This window comes from Cicer arietinum, chromosome 4, assembly GCF_000331145.2.
Source record: "Cicer arietinum cultivar CDC Frontier isolate Library 1 chromosome 4, Cicar.CDCFrontier_v2.0, whole genome shotgun sequence".
In the NCBI taxonomy this organism is placed as follows: Eukaryota; Viridiplantae; Streptophyta; class Magnoliopsida; order Fabales; family Fabaceae; genus Cicer; species Cicer arietinum.
Window position 1 is genome coordinate 5929089 of NC_021163.2, and position 19414 is coordinate 5948502.

General features: G+C 31.8%; 4 protein-coding genes and 2 non-coding genes across 6 annotated transcripts; 2 read left to right on the top strand and 4 right to left on the bottom strand.

Moving 5' to 3' along the window:
• The first annotated feature begins 3258 nt into the window (after window positions 1-3258).
• On the top strand, window positions 3259-4990 carry LOC101513908 (uncharacterized). Its single transcript, XM_004495614.4, has one exon. It carries the CDS (start codon window positions 3457-3459, stop codon window positions 4642-4644), a length of 1188 nt encoding a protein of 395 aa, XP_004495671.1. The 5' UTR covers window positions 3259-3456; the 3' UTR covers window positions 4645-4990.
• A 5318-nt stretch (window positions 4991-10308) lies between these two features.
• On the top strand, window positions 10309-12667 carry LOC101513591 (pentatricopeptide repeat-containing protein At1g09190). The gene has a single exon (XM_004495613.4). The coding sequence runs from the start codon at window positions 10882-10884 to the stop codon at window positions 12337-12339; it is 1458 nt and encodes a 485-aa protein (XP_004495670.1). The 5' UTR covers window positions 10309-10881; the 3' UTR covers window positions 12340-12667.
• On the bottom strand, window positions 12659-14012 carry LOC101513260 (uncharacterized). Its single transcript, XM_004495612.4, has 4 exons — window positions 13605-14012; window positions 13423-13490; window positions 13050-13275; window positions 12659-12937 (listed from the first exon to the last, which is right to left on the bottom strand). The coding sequence occupies exons 1-4, from the start codon at window positions 13681-13683 to the stop codon at window positions 12822-12824; spliced, it is 489 nt and encodes a 162-aa protein (XP_004495669.1). The 5' UTR covers window positions 13684-14012; the 3' UTR covers window positions 12659-12821.
• A 4-nt stretch (window positions 14013-14016) lies between these two features.
• TRNAA-AGC (transfer RNA alanine (anticodon AGC)) lies at window positions 14017-14089 on the bottom strand. The gene has a single exon. It is a non-coding gene; the product is annotated as a tRNA-Ala (tRNA).
• Window positions 14090-14767: 678 nt separating this feature from the next.
• On the bottom strand, window positions 14768-19391 carry LOC101512934 (small COPII coat GTPase SAR1A-like). Its single transcript, XM_004495611.4, has 3 exons — window positions 19037-19391; window positions 18304-18435; window positions 14768-15272 (listed from the first exon to the last, which is right to left on the bottom strand). The coding sequence occupies exons 1-3, from the start codon at window positions 19163-19165 to the stop codon at window positions 14952-14954; spliced, it is 582 nt and encodes a 193-aa protein (XP_004495668.1). The 5' UTR covers window positions 19166-19391; the 3' UTR covers window positions 14768-14951.
• On the bottom strand, window positions 17969-18083 carry LOC113786429 (small nucleolar RNA snoR83). Its single transcript, XR_003472713.1, has one exon. It is a non-coding gene; the product is annotated as a small nucleolar RNA snoR83 (small nucleolar RNA).
• Window positions 19392-19414: the final 23 nt, after the last annotated feature.

The window sequence follows — 19414 nt, forward strand, 5'->3', positions numbered from 1 at the left end:
CTTTTAAATTTCATAAAAAATAAGTTATAAAAAAAATCATAAAATATATATTGTGAAATAAACAAGTCATTAAAAATTTAACTTATTATTGCATTTTTTTTAAGTTTAGAACCAAACGAGTTATTATTTAAGCTAATGTGAAATATTAAATATTGTGTATTTAAAAAAAAATTGTCATCAATTATATAATTACTATCAGAAATTACAAATAAATATAAGATATAAGTTCAAATTCAATATATAATATTCAATATAATAATATTGATATTTATTATTTAAATTAAAATTTATTAAATATATTTTTGTTTATAATAACTTTATTTTATTTTACAAAAATATTATATCTATTTTAGTGTTTTGTGTGTGATGATAAAGAGTACATGATAATAGGGTCAGTTATATGGGGTGCAATCTCTATTGTATAGGATTTCGAAATTATTAAGGTTCCAAAACTTATCAAGGTTTCAATTTTTTTCTTATAAATAAAATAATGTTATTTAATAATAATATAAAAATTTGATTGATAAATTTGTTTTAGAAAATGTTAAAAAAAACTATTTTTAAATAGTAAAAAAGTTAGTATTAGTTTAAAATTTTATTATTATTTATAATTTACTTAGTTTGATGAAGATAAATATAGTAGTTTGACATTTTTGATGTGTTCATCAAGTAAATGTTTAATATTTTAAAATAATTAATAATTATTAAAATTATATTTTTTATTAAAAATTTTAAATTCAGACTCTAAAAATATTAAGATGGTTTTGTATAATAATATTATATTTTATGTCGGATATTCTTCTATAATATTCATTTGTATCACTTTAAATATATAAAAATATAAAAATTGAAAATTATAATTTTTAAATAATTTAATAAAATTATAATGAATATTTAATGAAAATAATTCAATATTATTTAATAAATTCAAAGTTATGATTTTATTTAATTTCACTTTTTGATATATAAATAGGGTTGGTTTTAGTAATGATAGATGCTAGTTTAGTCGGGTGGTTTGTTACGGCCACTTGGTCGTCATTTTAGTGCATTATTTTTTATTTTGATATGATGTTTAGTTATTTAGATTAATATAGTAATTTTGATTAATTATAATTTTTAATACATGATTTTGACGTTTTACAAATCAAATATTTCAAATATTTAAATTTTGTTATATTTATATTTGTATGTATATTTCTATTTTATATTATTAATTAAAATATTATAAATTCATACTTTTTAGTGTAACGAATTTAAATTTGGATTATTGATGCTCTCTATTTATATCGATGAATGTCTTAATTGTATAAAAAAACAGGTTTAAGCTTTAGGATGAAAAGATAAAATTGATGTCCAAATGATCACATAGAATTCGAAGTATTATTATCAGCCAACTTTATCTAGAGATTAGTTTATAGGTAGGGTAGTGGTCCTTGTCATTAATTTAAGCTTCTTTTCTTCATCAATTGTAAAGAAAATTAGTTTCGTACTTTCAAACTATAATAATATTAATAATAAAGGTGAAGACTATGATACTATACGTCGCATCCAACAATTAATCATTAAATAATGCCAATTTTTTAAATTTATTTACTTTTCTTGCAATTAATTTTAACTTTTTTATTACCGGCAACCATCATGTTTCCAAGGTTAAAATTTTTGTATAGAATAATATTCTAAGCGGTTGAGCAATATGTAGGCTATTCAGATATTTAAAAGTGTGTTTAATTTTACTGCGATACAATTAATTTTAAATAAACTACTTTGTTGTAATTTTACAAAAAGATTAAAATGCACAAAAATAAGTTAAATGTAAAATAAATTATATTAGATTGAAATAAAAATAAATTAAACAATAAATTTTATTATAAAAATTATATTTTAATTTAAAAACTACAAATCAAAATTTTAAATTAAAATAAATCTTTTTGGAACTTCAATTCTATTTGATATTTTTTCAACATGTTAAAATAATTTTTAAAGAAAAAAAGAAACACTTAAAATGGTAATTTTGTTGACTTATTTTCCGGGATAAAACGGGTAAACTCGTAGAAGCTAATTAATAGTATAGAAATAGGAGGGGTTAGAGGCGTACATAGAGATTAGAGAAGTAAGCATAACGCAAAAGCCTTACATCCAATCCAATCCAATCCAATCCAACCGACTCAAACTCTAACTTGGTTTTCCCGACGTACAATTTTGGTTTGTCCGCGAATGGAAATTAATATTTAAGTTAAGAGAGAAAAAAGTAGGAAAGAATAATGAATGGCATTCTATGATATATAAGGACAAAGAGAAGGGAATAAAAAAAAACTCACAATTTCATAGTTTTAATAGTAATAATAAAAAACGAATACGTAGAAAATAACAGCAATTTTTGAAAATAAAAATGATTTAAATATAATTATATGTAATAATATCAGACATCGAACATATTTTAAATATTAAATATTATATAAATAATAGTAATTACGTTTATTAAAATATTGAGAGAAAGGGGACTGAAGTCCATTCTTACTACCCCTAGATCCGTCCATGATGATGAAAATAATAATAGTAATAATAGCTATGATGATGATGATCGAATCTGAGGATGGTAACTGAAAGTATTCTGATGTTGAGGTGAATGTAAAATTGAGTAGAAATAGAGGTAGAAATAAAGTGTGTACCTAAATTGACGATAATGTCCAAGTAGACGAAGAATGTGACGTCGCGATTCTTACTCTCTGTTCACTTTTGACAGTTGGCTAGGAGGAACATTCTGTTAAATGCTTAGAGGTGGACACATGTTGGGCCTGAATGATATCTAATGGCGTATTGAGCCTAAGCCCAATCCACAACAAATAAAAAAAATAAGTTATTTATTAAAATTTAGACATCTGTTCAATTACATCTCACTTTGTTGTGAAAATGTTATTAAGAGTGCTTGCTAAGAAATTAAGTATAAACATTTTCAACCAGCTACTTTTTTTATGATACTAATTAACAAGATTTTATTGTTTATAAAATAAAATAAATTACATTAATATTTTTTAATTTAATTTTAAGTGACGTTTTAATTTTTTTTTTTTTTGAGTTGATTTTTTATTTTAATATAATATAATCAAATATAAGTATAAAAAATTTATGATCACAATTAATTTTTAATAATTATATTTTAAAATTCCATCGATGTACTTTATCATCCTTTCTTTTGTGTTGAGGTGTTCTTTATAATTTATGTACAATGTTAGTCTCTTTTTATTTAAAAATATTTACAATGTTAGACCAATTTTCATTCTCCATCAACTTCTATTAGTCCATAATAACAAAAAAGAAAAAATTATTGCATATTTGTGTATTTCCTACAGCGTGTGAAGTCAGGTTTCACTCTTTCTTTCTTCCCTTCACTCGCTTCAAGCCTTCTTCATTCTTCACAACACTGTCACATATACACACAGCGAAACAGAAATAGCAATGGAGCTCGAAAACTCCACCAATGAACCCAACACCCCAAACCCAGAACCTCCCAACTCCAACAATCTCATCGAAACCTTCATTGAAGACATGATAGACAGTAACTGTTCAACCCCTTACGTCAGCGCTCCTTCAAGTCCAGGCCGTACCGGACAACCTATCTCCGGTTACTTCTACAGCGCTCCTGCAAGCCCAATGCATTTCTCCATCACTTCTTCTTACCACCACCAAACCACTAACACCTCTTCTTCAAACATTCCTCTAAGTTACGAGTTTGAATTCTCTGCCCGGTTCGGATCCACCGGTTCAGCTGCTTCCGGTTCAATGACTTCGGCCGATGAGTTGTTTCTTAACGGCCAGATCCGACCCATGAAACTTTCCTCTCACTTGGAACGTCCTCAGGTTCTTGCTCCATTACTGGATCTGGAAGAAGAAGAAGAGGAAGAAGATGAAGGTGAAGTTGTTGTTCGTGGTAGAGATCTGAGGCTCAGAGATAAATCTGTTAGGAGAAGAACCAGATCTATGTCTCCTTTGAGAAATAACACGCATTTTGAGTGGACAGAGAATAACGTTACTTTGGAGATTGATGAGAATCAAATGAAGAACAATGATAGTAATAATGGTGTTTTATCGGAAATGGAGAATCATATAGATAAGGTTGATGATTTGGGTTTGGAAACAAATCCTTCAGATTCTGCTTCTTCTTCTAGATCTTCTTCAGCTGGAAGAAGTTCTAAAAGATGGGTTTTTTTGAAGGATTTTCTAAGAAGCAAAAGTGAAGGAAGGAGTAACAACAAATTCTGGTCAACGATTTCGTTTTCTCCAACAAAAGAAAAGAAATCAAACTCTAATAATCAAAATCTACAACCCCAGATTTCAAAGGAGAAATCTTGTGAAAATCAGAGAAATGGGTCATCGTCTTCTTCTAGCAAAGGAAGTTCTTCTCATTCTCAAGGTTGGGCTAAGAAAATGACAGGAAAGCCCTTGAATGGTGTTGGGAAGAGGAGAGTTCCACCTTCTCCACATGAGTTGCACTATAAAGCTAATAGAGCTCAAGCTGAAGAGTTGAGGAAAAAGACTTTTTTGCCCTACAAACAAGGTTTGCTTGGGTGTTTGGGATTTAGTTCCAAGGGTTATGGGGCCATGAATGGCTTTGCTAGAGCCTTAAACCCCGTTTCATCAAGGTAGTTTAATCCCATCATATTTGAGGTTTTTCTTCAAATTGTACAGATCATTATTATTACCACTATTATCATCATCATTACTATTATTATTTCCTAGATTATTTTGAAATTAATGGTAATTAGCTTAGTTTGAAAGCTTCTTTAAGGTCACTCACCTCATCTTCCATGGGGTTGGTGAAGATTAAAATATATGAAGTTTCTTTCTTCCATATCCACATCATCCTTGTAGTTGATGATGATGCTGATAAAACTATGTACACTATACTAGTACTCACTGCATTTAATTATTTACACTATTGCTGTGAAGTAACTAGAGTTCATATATTATTATTATTTTTATTACTATTCAACTTACCTTAATTTTGTACTTAAAGTTAAATGCACGAGTTACTTACGGTTAATTATTAATTAATTTAAGCTTATGCAATGTCATTATCATTGGGATGATGTTGTGCTTACACCATCAATTTAATGTAAAAGGGGAGAGTGTTACAGAATCGACGTGGTGTGGGGGATTCAATTAGTTGGCTGAGGCCCCATATCGAACAGTTGGAACATGGAAACACTTGTGTTGCACCCAATCCACACCACAAAAATGAAAGATGCTTGTGTTTTTTGTTTGCATCTTATAAGTCCTCAAGTCTTTGTTGCATATGAAAATTGCACGAGATAGTTGTCGGGGTTACGGCAAAAATAACGATTATAATTGCATGATATGAGTTTGGCTTTTTATTTTGGGGTCCAATTGGTGTTAGATGCAAGTTTATAATTATGCTATGATGATAGATATGTTTAGATTTAGGATAAAGATGTTTGCAAATCTATACGCGACAAGATGTGGACGTAAAGTAGATTTAGATTATTTGACATTGACTTGTTTTATAACTTAGCTTATTATTATTGTTATTAAAAGTTGGGAATGGAACCCATATAATCCCCATTTTCTTTTTGGTTGCGTCTGAGTTAGTTTCTTTTTTCTAATTATTACTCTTTTCTACCATTCCCGTTGCACGTTGCACTCGTGCCCCACACCTTAGTTTAAGGATTTATGTTTGATTTTTCTTAGCTGTAACTGTTGTTGGCATAAAATTTCATAATGGAACCAATAACTACGAAACATAGGTCTGCATCAATGGACCCAACTTATTTAATACACTGGCCGGCATTTCAATTCTTATAGCTGTTTCAAAAGTTGTGGCAAATTTGTTACTACTTAACTAATTTGGATTGCCTTCCAAATTTCCGTTATATTTTAAACCATGGTAAACGGATATTAAAGATAAGCAATTGGTAACGAATGTTTACTGAGGGAACTAATATTTTATTTATTTTATTTCCTTTTCCCGTTTTTGTATGGTAGAGTTCATGTAGTACTGCTAAATAGGGCAATTTCGTGACGAAGATTCATAACGTTCACTCACTCCTCCGTTCAATCATTTGATAGCTAGCTGTGCCACGATTCTTTTACTTTTCTTGGGTTGTGGTTGCTTACTTTTCATTAGTGTATGTTTGGACCATATTTTATTGCGAGCAAGTGGGAAAAATAACATAGATAGAAACTACAAATCTACCAAATTAGTCTATAACTTTGTAGGGTGATGATCGTCTATGAGATTATAAAGATTTTAAAAAGTTTCCTGACTTGATTAAATTGTCAAGTTGTCTTTATTTAACCTTTTCCTATTAAATATGTCATTTATTATCAATTTAATTTTTATATTTAATTATTTTTTATTAATTTAATTCCTATCATACTTTAATAAAGATTAATATGAGTAAAATTTGATAAAATCAGATATATTTTTGAAATATTCACAATTTACCCTTTATGAGAGTGCCCTTCAAAGTCATTGATGAATTCGGTGGTTTGTTCGGTTATAAACTTCACTTTAAGTGTGTATCACTTCTTTTATTAGATACTTCATTTATTCAAAATTCAAAATTACAAGAAAAATATTTTACATTTTGATCACTATTATAAATAAAATTTAGCTACTTTTGAATCATTTAATGTTATTATTCTTAATATATCTTTTGTTTAACTAAAAAATGTTTAATGTGATTAGTGTTTTTTATTATAATTGTGAGCAAAGATAATATTGTCCATTTTGTGTCTTGATTTCAATCGGTGTAAGACTATTTTAGTATACTGAAATACTAGCCTCAAATCGAGAATAATAGACTAAATAGTCGGTCAATTCTTGTGCGTGACAAATGCCTTAATGAATTTGATCCTCCAAATGACACCAATCATCTAGAGTGGAACTTCAGTGACGTATGGAGTTGGATTGCAACGATAGAGCAATGACATAGCTTATGGTCGGGTGACTTGTAAACCCTTTGACGTCTTAGTCAGTAAGAATTGGAGGGAGTTTGAGGTATATTTAGGGGAAAATGAGTTATATACCTTGCATCATAGACGAGTTTTTATAGAGAAACTCCTTATTGAAGGTGTATTCAAAATCCGTTTGGTTGTTGCACGATTCTCAGCAGAATCACCCATGACCATGTAATGTGATCAAGAAAATTGGATTTCGTACCCCTCAATTAACCCTATACCTCCCCCATTTAAAAAATTTAAATTTGAAATGCCTAAAATAGACTTAAGTAAACTGTAAAAATTAAAAAGTGTCATTATACCCCACAATTTGTATTTATTCCCTGAAAATTTTAGAAGGAACTAAATTTCCTGTAGTCAATTTCAATATCGGAAATTTCATTTTTGAAATTTTCAAAAGTTTCATCCAAAAATTTGAAATTTCTAGTAGTTTGTTTTCAATACCAGAACTTTCAAATATCTGGGTGAAACTCCCGGAAATTTCATTTTTTGAAATTTCCGGTATTGACTCATAACTATCGGAAATTTTAATTTTCGAGAAAGTTCACTGAAAATTTCATTTCTCATTGAATCTTTCTGAACTATGTTTTTTAAATATTTTTTCATTCTATTTTTTTCAATGAGGACCAGAGTAATGATAACAATCATTCGATTTTGTCGGTCAATTTCTTTTGCCCATGATATGACAGCTTCTCGTGACTAAAAAATTTGATCAGTTGTGAATGTTTTAGTCAAATCTATACATAATAGTTGTGTTTTTTCCATCCCTATTTAAAATTAAAAAAAAAAGTAAAAAAAAAAAACAAAATACATATCAGATTTTTGAAATTTATGGTTGAGTAAAAGTAACTACTAAAATTTTTAAAATTTTGAAATTTCTATTATTATAAAATTAACTATCAGAAATTTCAAGACACAATTTTTCGGTACTATAAATAATGTATCGGAAATTTGTTGACGAAATTTCCAGTAAACAAATTGTATAACATGACTTTTTAAAAATGAATTTTCCGGTAGTTATAAATTGTGTATCGGATTTTTAGGCGAAAAATTTTACTTATCGAATTTTTACCTACCGAATTTTTAGGTAAAAAAAATTCCACTTAGTTGAGGGGGTCAAATTTTAGAGTGAATTCATTTTTACCATTTACTGATTAAAAAATAAAGAGATAATTTTGGATTTTTAATAATTTGGGAGGTATACGTCAAATTAAGGGGTATAAAATTCAACTTTCTGCGATCGAAAAGGAATGAATCGATGACGAGAGCGTGTTCGACTATGATGCAGTGCATGTTGATGTCTTGCGCCATAGTAAGATGGCCATATGAGAAGTTTTATACTTGACACCCTCCCACTTGTACCTCACACCCCCATTCCCATGAGGAGTTTTCGAAACTCACTTTTATATATTTTGGAAGTTTGAAATTTTTAAATGTTTTTGAAGATTTTGTAATTTTTAAAAGCGGGGGTGAGAAATTGAGTGATCATTTTTTTTTTTTTATGGTTTTATACATAATAAAAAAAGACAATATGATATTTTTTACGAGGATGGGAGGAGTGTGAGAGATGTGGGGATGCACGGTACAAAACTCCAACTATTAAGAATGGTTTTTGTTGGTGTGGTTTTGTTAAACACTATTTCAAATAAAAGATAATTTTATTAAAATAGAGTTAGACAAATTTTTAAAAATAATAGAGTGATATAAAATTGAGTAAACTTTTCAACATTATTCTGCACATTTTCTTATCAATTTAATTTAGTCAATGAGTTTTGGATAATTAAGTTTGATTTTAATAACTAAATATTTAATTGTTTTGTCAAAATCACATTAAATTATATTAGAAGAAAGTCAGCAACTCGTGCTTGACATTTCTTATTACATATCCAAGATACAAGAAATTCTACCGTGCACCATTAAAATAGGTGTTTCAAAACACCTTATTTTTTAATTACAAATGTGTTCATAAAGTTTATAAATTTCTCATGTTTGGCATACCTCCTGCTTAGTTGTTCGCCCACTCTCTTTTGCCATTCTGTTCTATCAAAATACCAATTTATATGTAAGTGAGGATTTCCCCACATACGCTGTGGAATATGGGGACTAATAAGTAGAGAATTTTTCAGTGAACGAAAACGCTGATTATTTTTGGAAAAACTAACAACAGATACAGTATATCAATTTCAAGTCTATCTCACGTAATTGAATTACAAAGAATTTTATAGTTAAAAATACTCAAAAAATAATCATCAAAATTAAAAAGCCCTAAATTTTTTGTGATTTTAGTTGGGTTTATGAACTTTTTCAAATTTATATTTATAATAAAAAATTATTTTAAAAAAATTTCAATTTTCTTCACGATTTTTTTTTTGGAAAAAATATTAAAAAACAAAACTTTTTATCTTTTTCTCAAAAAAAATTTAGAAACAAATCATTTCAATTTTTTTTTGACAAAAAAGCCTTTTTGATTTTTTCATATATTTTTTGTAGTAAAATAAATTTTGAAATCTTTTAAGACAAAAATCTTAATTGACAAAAAATTGTGTCTATGAGCTATCTCACTTAAACCTGCAAAAAATAATAAAATATTAGACAAAACTTGAAAAAATTATTTCATTAGAGAAAATAATATTAAAGACTTAATAGAAATTTTTTTTAAAAAGACTTTGAACTTTTAGATTTAATTGACGTCTCTACCTACATATCTAGTGATGTATAAAAATAGAGAAAACATGTTACTAATATAATATATTAATGATCTGATAAGAGGATATAAAAAAATTAAAAAATGTATATGCATAACTACTTTTATATTTCTCGTATTTTTATTATTAAAAATATAGTATTTATCTTTTATATAATAAGTGTGGAATGACATTTTCAACTTGAAGATATGTACAACATAATCTAAGTAAAAAGGGAAATACATTCTAACTAATTAAAAATATTACAACATAAAATTGAAATTGTAATTACATCCGTTGGAGCAAAAGGTTGATGCTCAAAATGACAAGTGACAGCGCTAGAGCAATCAAGGTGTGTTTAACTCATAGAATTCTCCTACTTATTTTTGGCCATTTTCAAATTTCTTTCGCCATCTCTATAAATCTCACTCCAATAAAATCGATAACTCGATCTTGGGTTATTTTTAAATGCCAAAAAGCTAAGCTACTATATTATAGAATCAAATTAAAGAGAATATAAATTGCTTAACTACTCTAAGGTAGAAGTACAAATAATGAAAAATTGATTGACTATCATAGGATAAGATCATATAACGAGGCCATTAATGGCTAAACACCAATAAAATAAGTCATGAAATTTAATATCAATGGAAGAAAGCTATACATCTTTAAACAAAATGAGCATCATCAGCAAGATCGCGATCTCTGCAACCACAAGTTCTTGGGAAGAAGATGATTGCCACACAATTCATAATCTTCACACCATGCATTCGAACAGTAACGAGAGAATAGAACAACCAAGCGATAAGCGAAGCAAATATGAACATCAATCGATTTTAAGTATCAACCAATTTAACGGATGCAGAAATGTGAATCTATTTCTAATCACGTTATTTCTAAATTTTCTTGAGAAAATAAAAAAGAGGAAGCCAACGAGTAAATAAAAAATGAAATAATTAAAATATTCTCTTCAAGTTGAGTCATATGGCAGTCTGTTTGAGAAACACCATTGAGATCAACAAAAACAACAAATAAACTAAGATAAATTTGAATTTTAGAATTAAATAAACAAGAATGGGACTTAACGGGAGAAATTGATTAAGTGATTATTTATTATGGCAGTTTTAATTTTGTATTCTCTAAAATAATTATTATCTGGATTGGATTATATTATTGAGATTATCCATTGGAATCCAATAGAATCGCAATCGCAATCGGAATGAGCAAAAGTTTGCAGAAGATTGAACGGCAAATCCTACATCTCCTTCACAACACCAAAACACACACTCATCTCCCTCAAATCCACGCCCATTTCCTCCGCCATGGCCTCCACCAATCCAACCAAATCCTCTCCCACTTCGTCTCCCTCTCCATCTCCCTTCACCAAATCCCTTACGCCACTCTCATTTTCACCCAATCCCATAACCCCAACATTCTCCTCTTCAACTCCATCATCAAAGCCCATTCCTCTTTCCCACCTTTCCATCAACCCTTCCACTTTTTCTCCCTCATGAGAACAACACACTCCATTTCCCCTGATAACTTCACTTTCCCACCTTTGCTCAAAGCTGCTTCCAATCTCAACAACTACAACCTTGGCATGTCCCTTCATGCTCATGTTACTGCACTTGGCTTCTCCGGCCATAATCCCGTTCGAATTGGGTTGGTTCAGTTTTACTCTAGTTGTGGGAAAATGAACGATGCTAACAACGTGTTTGATGAAATGCTTGACAGAGATGTTGTCGTTTGGAACTTGATGATTCATGGGTTTTGTAAGTTGGGTGATTTGGAAATGGGTTTGAAGCTTTTTAAACAGATGGATCGACGCAGTGTTGTGTCTTGGAACCTTATGATTTCTTGCTTGGCACAGAGTAAGAAATGTGAAAAAGCTCTTGAGCTTTTTCGTGAAATGTTGAAGCAGGATTTTGAACCAGATGATGCAACGTTGGTCTCGGTGCTTCCTGTTTGTGCTCGCTTAGGAAGTGTTGATGTTGGTGAGTGGATTCATTCCTATGCAAATTCGAAGGGGTTACTTGGAGAAGTAATTTCCGTGGGAAATTCTCTTGTGGATTTTTATTGTAAATGTGGTAACTTAGAAGCTGCGTGGAGCGTTTTCAATGAGATGAAAAAGAAAAATGTTGTTACTTGGAATGCAATGATATCTGGTTTGGGATATAATGGAAAGGGTGAACTTGGGGTTGACTTGTTTGAAGAGATGGTGAAAGAAGGGGTGACTCCTTCTGATTCTACTTTTGTTGGCGTTTTGGCCTGTTGCGCTCATGCAGGTTTGGTTGATAGAGGGAGAGAACTTTTTAATTCTATGAGTTTAAAGTTTAAGCTTTCACCAAAAATGGAGCATTATGGATGTTTTGTTGATCTACTTGGGCGTTGTGGGAATGTGAGGGAAGCTTATGACTTGATCAGAACTATGTCTTTGATGCCAAATGCTGCATTGTGGGGTGCTTTGCTTAGTGCGTGTCGTACTTATGGTGATAGGGAAGTTGCTGAAATTGCAGCTAAAGAGCTTGTTCGTCTTGAACCGTGGAATTCTGGAAACTACGTCTTGTTGTCTAATGTTTATGCAGAAGAAGGGAAATGGGACGAGGTTGAGAAAGTTAGAGTGTCAATGCAAGGAGGTGGCGTCAAGAAAATTCCAGGGCAGAGTGCAACAGGATAGGCAAAAGAAATAATTGTCCCTAAATCTAACAGTCCCTACCAACTACCGCCGTTGTACTATACTAAAGCTGTAGAGGATTCAAATTTATTCGACAAAGACTGAAAATGTTGTGTTATGGAGATTGGAGAATGCCACCGATTTCATTATGTATGAGTATTTCAAAACAAATCCCAGTCGAGTCAATTCTTGACATTCTATCATTTTATGGTTTTGAATTGAAAAGGAACCTGTGGTCTAATTTTTTAACATTCTAGTGCAACAGGCACTGTGTAACATATTTATATATTTTGTTGAAATATTTTTCATTCAAAATGGAAGTTTTGGTTCAGATTGAATGGTACCATTCACACTTATACAGAGTACATTTAAGACAACAACCATGCATCTTCCAAGCTAGTAGGGAGTAGGAACATGTCGGCTCTCGCCCAGGTTAAAATTCAATGAGTATTTGTTTCTTGCTGCTAATACATAATGTTGCACATTCAAAATAAATAAATCGCTGCGGCCGCCACGATGAAGAAATAGCATCTAATCAAAGTAGGTGTATCCGGAGCTTTGTTTGTCTCTCCTCCAATGTACTCTTCCAAATTGAAGTTACCTATATGCACAGCGTACATTTTATTTAAGTAGACAAATTTACAACAAAAAAAGGAAGAAGAAAGGGAAGTTCAATTGCAATTTTTTGGAAATTAAATTAGTAGTATATTAACCTCTTTGTCTAGAGTAGCTGCAACCAGCATTAAGTGCATATCTCATTTGTTGTACGTTTGCTTTGTTGTAGAATATGAAATTAGATAGTATGTTGTCAATGCAATCAAGCAATAGGTGTGTTTCAGTGAGACATGGTCCACTACAGAAGAAATCAGTAGCCTCCGGTGGCACCTTAATATTCCCAGATGGGTTTAATCTATATACGTCATCACACCCAACATAAATCTGTGAAGTAAGGATTCAAAAACAACCCAAAGAAAATAATGTAGGAAAAAAATATGTTAGAAAGAAGACAATAACAGAATTGATGTCAGCATGAAGTCACATGCTGATGCATCAACAAACAAATGGCATCAAATATATGTCACTTACAAGGTTATTTTCAAAGCATGATAAGGCCTTTACTATGTTTTGCCCTTGTAGCTCCCCCTCTGAAGCCACTGCTCATTTTTCACATAGGTCATGATATTTTACATATATGGATCAAGCATGGTTTGTTTATAGAATAAATTTGAGCTAGAGGATTTTATTGAAGGTATAAAACAATCAATCACCTGAGTAGCAGCAAAATATCGGAATGGAAATTAAAGTGACGATGAATACATTTCCCTTTACGGTGAGTGTAAATGCCATTACTGTGGAGACAGAATTGAGTGCATGAGGGAGAACAAAAGATGGAAGCTTAATATGGAAATTGTGACGAGTAATGATGAGGTTGGTATTGATTAGTCAACAATAACATTTGCATAAAGACAAGACAAGTTAAACAAAGTGGTAGGTCACCTCACGAAGGTCTAAACATGGAAAAGAATAAAAAGAATGGGAAGTTGGTTTAACATATAGTAGCGGTTTAGTGACCAACTCGAGTTTCTTATATCTTTTTTTGGATTCAGAACTTTGTATTTATACGTCACCTACATACATACCAGAGGATTCTGTCACTGAAAAGATTAAAAATTGATATTATGGAGATGCGGGGTATCGATCCCCGTACCTCTCGCATGCTAAGCGAGCGCTCTACCATCTGAGCTACATCCCCAATTGATGTTCAATCGGTACATTCGGAATATAGTATCTTGAACGCAATTTCTGAAGCAACTTGCTTCTTATTCTGTAATGGTGGAATGATTTATTTTGAAAACTTTCAGCGTTGTAGTTCACAACATAATTACACTGTCATTTCTCTTTTTATTTAAGCTTTCAGCCGCTAATAATGGCATCCATTTGTGAATTATTTTTTATATTACAAAAACGTATCACAAGATTGATACAAGCCGAATAATCTAATATATTAAGTAATTCAACAACCTTAAAAGTGAACAATTCATTTACATTCTGTAAATTTAGCCCAAAGATTTGTGTAAAAAGAGTAAAAAAAACTTAAAATTAATGTATATATAAACGATGGATTTAACTACTTTAAAATGAAAAATTGATGAAATAAGTGAATCAATTATTGATATTATAACTCATCATACATGTGCACAAAAGAACACCAATTTATTTGATGATCAATTATTAACATTACTCACTTTATTCTCTAAAGTGAGTTGTTCATTTTAGATTAGCCAAATTCAAAAGTTGTTTAGGTATTTTGCCATAAAAAGAATTGTTAAATTATTCCAGAACCCACAGCATACATATTTATTTAAGTTGTCCATGAATATGTTTATAATTTCAGTCATCGGATAAAATTTTGTTAAATTACACTTCATCAAGTCTAGTAATTAATTTAAATTATGAATATATCAACATACCATTAAAAAAATCATGTGTCATATGCTCAGGAAAAAACTGTTGAAGAAGAATGTATGAAAATCATGTAAACAAAATTACTAAACTTTAACAGTAGTCAAAGACTCATATAGTATAGCAATAAACTTCCATCTCTTACTAATAAACTATTTGATGTACTGAGAGAGCCATTTGAAACCATCTCCATAACCCATTTTCCTCACAATACTGCACATGAATACCTCCATAGGACGAACATCAGAGTCTGACAAATTTACCTTGCCCTTGCCTGTGGTAAAGTTGCTCAGGCCCAAATGGTAACGCAACTCTTCTTCTGAGGCGGCATATGGAATATCTATCTTGTTTCCAAGGATAAGGAAAGGGACAGTAGTCAAAGACTCATCAGAAAGGAGAGCATCCAACTCCTTTTTTGACTCAGCAAATCTTTCCTTGTCATAAGCATCAACCAAGTAGACCACTGCATCTACCTGCATCAAAATAATGATGATGCTTACTATATATCTTAAATTTAGAAGGAATAATATTCTTTTCATATTTTATTATGAGGTCACTGGACCTATATATATATACATGAGCCAGGGAAAACAGATCCCTGTCATTATGGGATTGATCCTAAATACATAAACCTAATAATAACAAGATACAACTGTTACAGAAGTACAATAAATATAAAACTGTTACAGAAATACAATAAATATAAAACTGCCTAAAATACTAAGGGGAATCACAGTTTTGACACTCCCCCTCAAGCTGGTGAATAGGTGTTTTCCATTCCCAGCTTGGATATAATTCCTTCAAAGTTAATGCAGTTCAGCCCCTTGGTGAGTATGTCTGCAAGTTGATTCTGAGTGGATACATATGGTGTGCAAATCATGCCACTGTCTAGTTTTTCCTTGATAAAGTGTCTGTCAACCTCTATATGTTTAGTTCTATCATGTTGCACCGGGTTGTGGGCTATACTAATTGCAGATTTATTGTCACAATATAACCTCATAGGTTCATTCCACCTTATCTTCAAGTCTTCCAATATAATCTTTAGCCATAGAAGTTCACATATTCCGTGGGCCATTGCTCGAAATTCTGCTTCAGCACTCGATCTAGCTACTACACTCTGTTTTTTGCTATTCCAAGTTACTAGATTTCCAGCAAGGAAGGTGCAGTATCCAGTAGTTGATCTTCTATCTACCACCGACCCTGCGTAGTCCGCATCCGTATATGCTTCAAGACTTACACTCTTGTTTCGTTTGAACAAAATCCCTCTTCCTGGGGTCCCTTTCAAATACTGGACAATTCTAAGAGCAACTTGTAAATGTGCTTCCTTTGGTTGGTGCATAAACTGGCTAACTAGACTTACAGCAAAAGCAATGTCTGGTCTAGTATGAGATAAGTAAATAAGTCTGCCCACAAGTCTTTGATACATTTCCTTGTCCACAGCAATATCCTCCTCCGCACTTCCCAACTTTATATTTGGGTCCACTGGAGTACTTGCTGGTCTGCAGGCTGTCTTCCCTGTTTCTTTAAGCAAGTCAGTAATGTATTTTTGTTGAGATATGAAGATTCCTTTCTTGGAATGGGCAACTTCAATTCCCAGAAAATATTTAAGTCTCCCTAATGCCTTGATCTCGAATTCCGTGGCAAGGCATTTACTTAGCACTTGCTGCTCCTTTTTGTCATCCCCACTAACTATAATATCATCTACATACACCAATAAAATTGTTACTCCCCCTGAATCTGAATGTTTGATAAATAATGTGTGATCCCCTTGGCTTTGTTTGTAGCCTAGACCTGTCATAACTTTGGTGAATCTTCCAAACCATGCTCTTGGGGATTGTTTCAGCCCATATAGAGCCTTTCTTAGCTTGCAAACAGTTCCAGCAGTAACCTGCCCATTGTAACCAGGGGGCAACTCCATGTATATTTCTTCTTCAAGGTCTCCATGTAAAAATGCATTCTTCACATCAAACTGCTGCAGGTCCCAATCATGATTTGCTGCTAATGACAATATTACTCTGACCGTGTTCATCTTAGCAACCGGGGCAAATGTCTCCAAGTAATCAACTCCATAGGTTTGAGTGAAGCCTTTGGCCACTAATCTTGCCTTGTAACGTTCAATGGTCCCATCAGCCCTGTATTTAATTGTATATACCCACTTGCATCCTACTGGTTTTTTCCCAATTGGTAGGGTGACAAGTTTCCAGGTCCTATTCTTGTTTAACGCCTCCATTTCCACATCCATGGCTTGTTTCCATTTCCTGTCAGATAATGCTTCAGATACAGAGGAAGGTGTGTGTGTGGAGTTGAGGTTTGTGAGAAAGGTTTTATGAGTAGGTGAGAATTTTTCAAAGGATAGGAAATTTGATAGTGGGTAAAGTGGTTGTTGGGTGCATGTTCTAGTTCTCTTTCTAAGGGCAATGGGTAGGTCTAGATTTTGGTCCACCTGTGCTTCTAGATTTGCAGAAACAAACTCATTATAATCATTGGAGTTTATAGGATTCGAAGGTGTTACCTCATGCAGTGATGATGGGTTGGATTCGAAGGTGTTACCTCATACAGTTTTGACAATATACATTATCAAAAAGTAACAAGGGTGCAAGAGTAAATAATGAATCTAAAGCTCTGCAACACTGACACTTATGATCAAAGACGTGTCCCAATGTATGAGACTACACAAAACCGACACCTTGATTACATTCAATTCGTTCATTTTTACAAATTATACCGGAGTCGAAGTATCCGTGTCAGTATGTGTGTTTCATAAATCTAAAGCTAGAATACTATATCATAACTCCACAATCAAAATATAAGTATATGTTATATATCTACTTGCACGTATCAACTCAAAGTAAAGTTCAATGCTTGAAAATAATAATGCAAGCAGAACAGCAATTAAAATACCAGAAAGGATACAAACTTCTAAGAATGCTAGAATTGATCTGCATAATCATTTTTTCCAGAGAGATACAGTTTGTAGGCCTTATATAGAGAAAGAACGTAGCATATATAAATTCCCGAAATGTTGTTCGCTATTCATGAATCAAATAAGCATGAAATATTAGCCAGCAGTATTATGAAGGCAAAGAGTATTGGAGTATCCATTGAGTTAAATATTTAGTATGCCCAGTGAGAAACAGATACTTCATAGGAAAGATTGTATCAGAAGCATATATGTCAGATAATATACTAGCAACCATCTAATGATAAAAGGCGCTAGCAGCGAATTACCATGTATAGTTTCTGCCTTCCATGAATCAGATAAACAATACTCGTTTAGCTGGGAATATGAAGGCATAAAAAACTTAGCTCTAGTAACAATTTAATTAGCAAAAGGAAGGAAACCTTATCATTGCTAACAACCAGAGCTACACATATTACAGCTTTATATCTGGCATGTAATCATTGTATATATTGAATTGGAGTGCAAGATTTAATCCCAAATTCTTAATGACATGTTTTCATAAAATGCTAACAAAAGTGTGTATTGGAGAGAAAGAGAGAGACCTTGGCATAGTAGTCTTTCCAGACTCTTCGAGCAATCTGGTGACCTCCAAGATCAAATGCTTTAAACTTGATCTTCCCAATACTTAACTCCTCTGATGTTGGATGCTGTGTTGGTTGATGCTGGACTAATCTCTGTCAAACAAATCACACGGTTAAACCAGGACCATATCATTATATCCATTATAATAATAATACTATTGTCACGTCAATAAGCAACAAATTGTGAAGTTCATGTTCGTTGACTCAAGCTTGGTAAAAAAATCAGAAAATAACTGTTGAGAAAAGCACAAACTCTACAAAATTTAAATGATGCTTGATATAAAAAAAAATGACAATAAATCAAAACATGTCAATTTTCAATAGTAAACACTAAACAGGAATTATTTTCCTTGTAAAGTGTGGGGAGATTCATCTAATCTAATTTTTCTATAGGACCGACACTTCTAATTCAAGTCGTATTCTGGTGTCTCACACCGGATCATTGATTACACTTAATTAGTTTATTTTCTTAAATTATTAGTATCGCCGTAGTGTCGTGACTCTGTCCGTCAATATTCGCGCTCTAGAATTTCTAAAATTTCAAATATTCATCTCAACTATATATTTGACAAATGACAGCAATTAAATTGAATCATGTTTAATTTTTCAGTATTTAACAAAAAAAAAAACATTGAAATTTGGAAAGAAGAAACGATGAATTAAGTAATCCGAAAAGAAGAAAAAGAGTGAAAACCTCATCTTTGAGCATGTGAAGCAAGGTGGTTTTTCCAGCATTATCAAGACCTAAGAATAAGATTTTGGCTTCCTTCTGCCACAGACCAAGCGATGCTAGAATACCGTAAAACCAATCGAACAAAAACATTGCCTTAACGATAAAAAAAAAAAGATAGAGACAAATTGACAGTGGTAAAGAGTGTTGTTGCTGCTACAGTGTTGGATGCATGTAGAAATAAAAGTAGGAATTTGGAGTGTTGGGGTGGAGATAGATAGAGACCCGTCACCGGTTGACCCGGTTCACTAACATGACTCAAATATTGACATCAATCAACACCGTTTTTCAACTCAGTTTTTGTTTTTTAGATTTTTTTTCTCTTAAGAAGATTTTTCTCTC

Excerpts from the sequence above, each read along its gene's own strand:
- LOC101513260 (XM_004495612.4), bottom strand. The coding sequence starts at position 13,683 with ATGGCATTTACACTCACCGTAAAGGGAAATGTATTCATCGTCACTTTA. Across the intron at positions 13,491-13,604 it reads GATATTTTGCTGCTACTCAG|TGGCTTCAGAGGGGGAGCTA; the intron begins GTGATTGATTGT and ends AAAAATGAGCAG. Across the intron at positions 13,276-13,422 it reads CATGCTTTGAAAATAACCTT|ATTTATGTTGGGTGTGATGA; the intron begins GTAAGTGACATA and ends CTTACTTCACAG.
- LOC101513908 (XM_004495614.4), top strand. The coding sequence starts at position 3,457 with ATGGAGCTCGAAAACTCCACCAATGAACCCAACACCCCAAACCCAGAA.
- LOC101512934 (XM_004495611.4), bottom strand. The coding sequence starts at position 19,165 with ATGTTTTTGTTCGATTGGTTTTACGGTATTCTAGCATCGCTTGGTCTG. Across the intron at positions 18,436-19,036 it reads TTCACATGCTCAAAGATGAG|AGATTAGTCCAGCATCAACC; the intron begins GTTTTCACTCTT and ends TTTGTTTGACAG. Across the intron at positions 15,273-18,303 it reads GGAAAGACTACTATGCCAAG|GTAGATGCAGTGGTCTACTT; the intron begins GTCTCTCTCTTT and ends ATTTTGATGCAG.
- LOC101513591 (XM_004495613.4), top strand. The coding sequence starts at position 10,882 with ATGAGCAAAAGTTTGCAGAAGATTGAACGGCAAATCCTACATCTCCTT.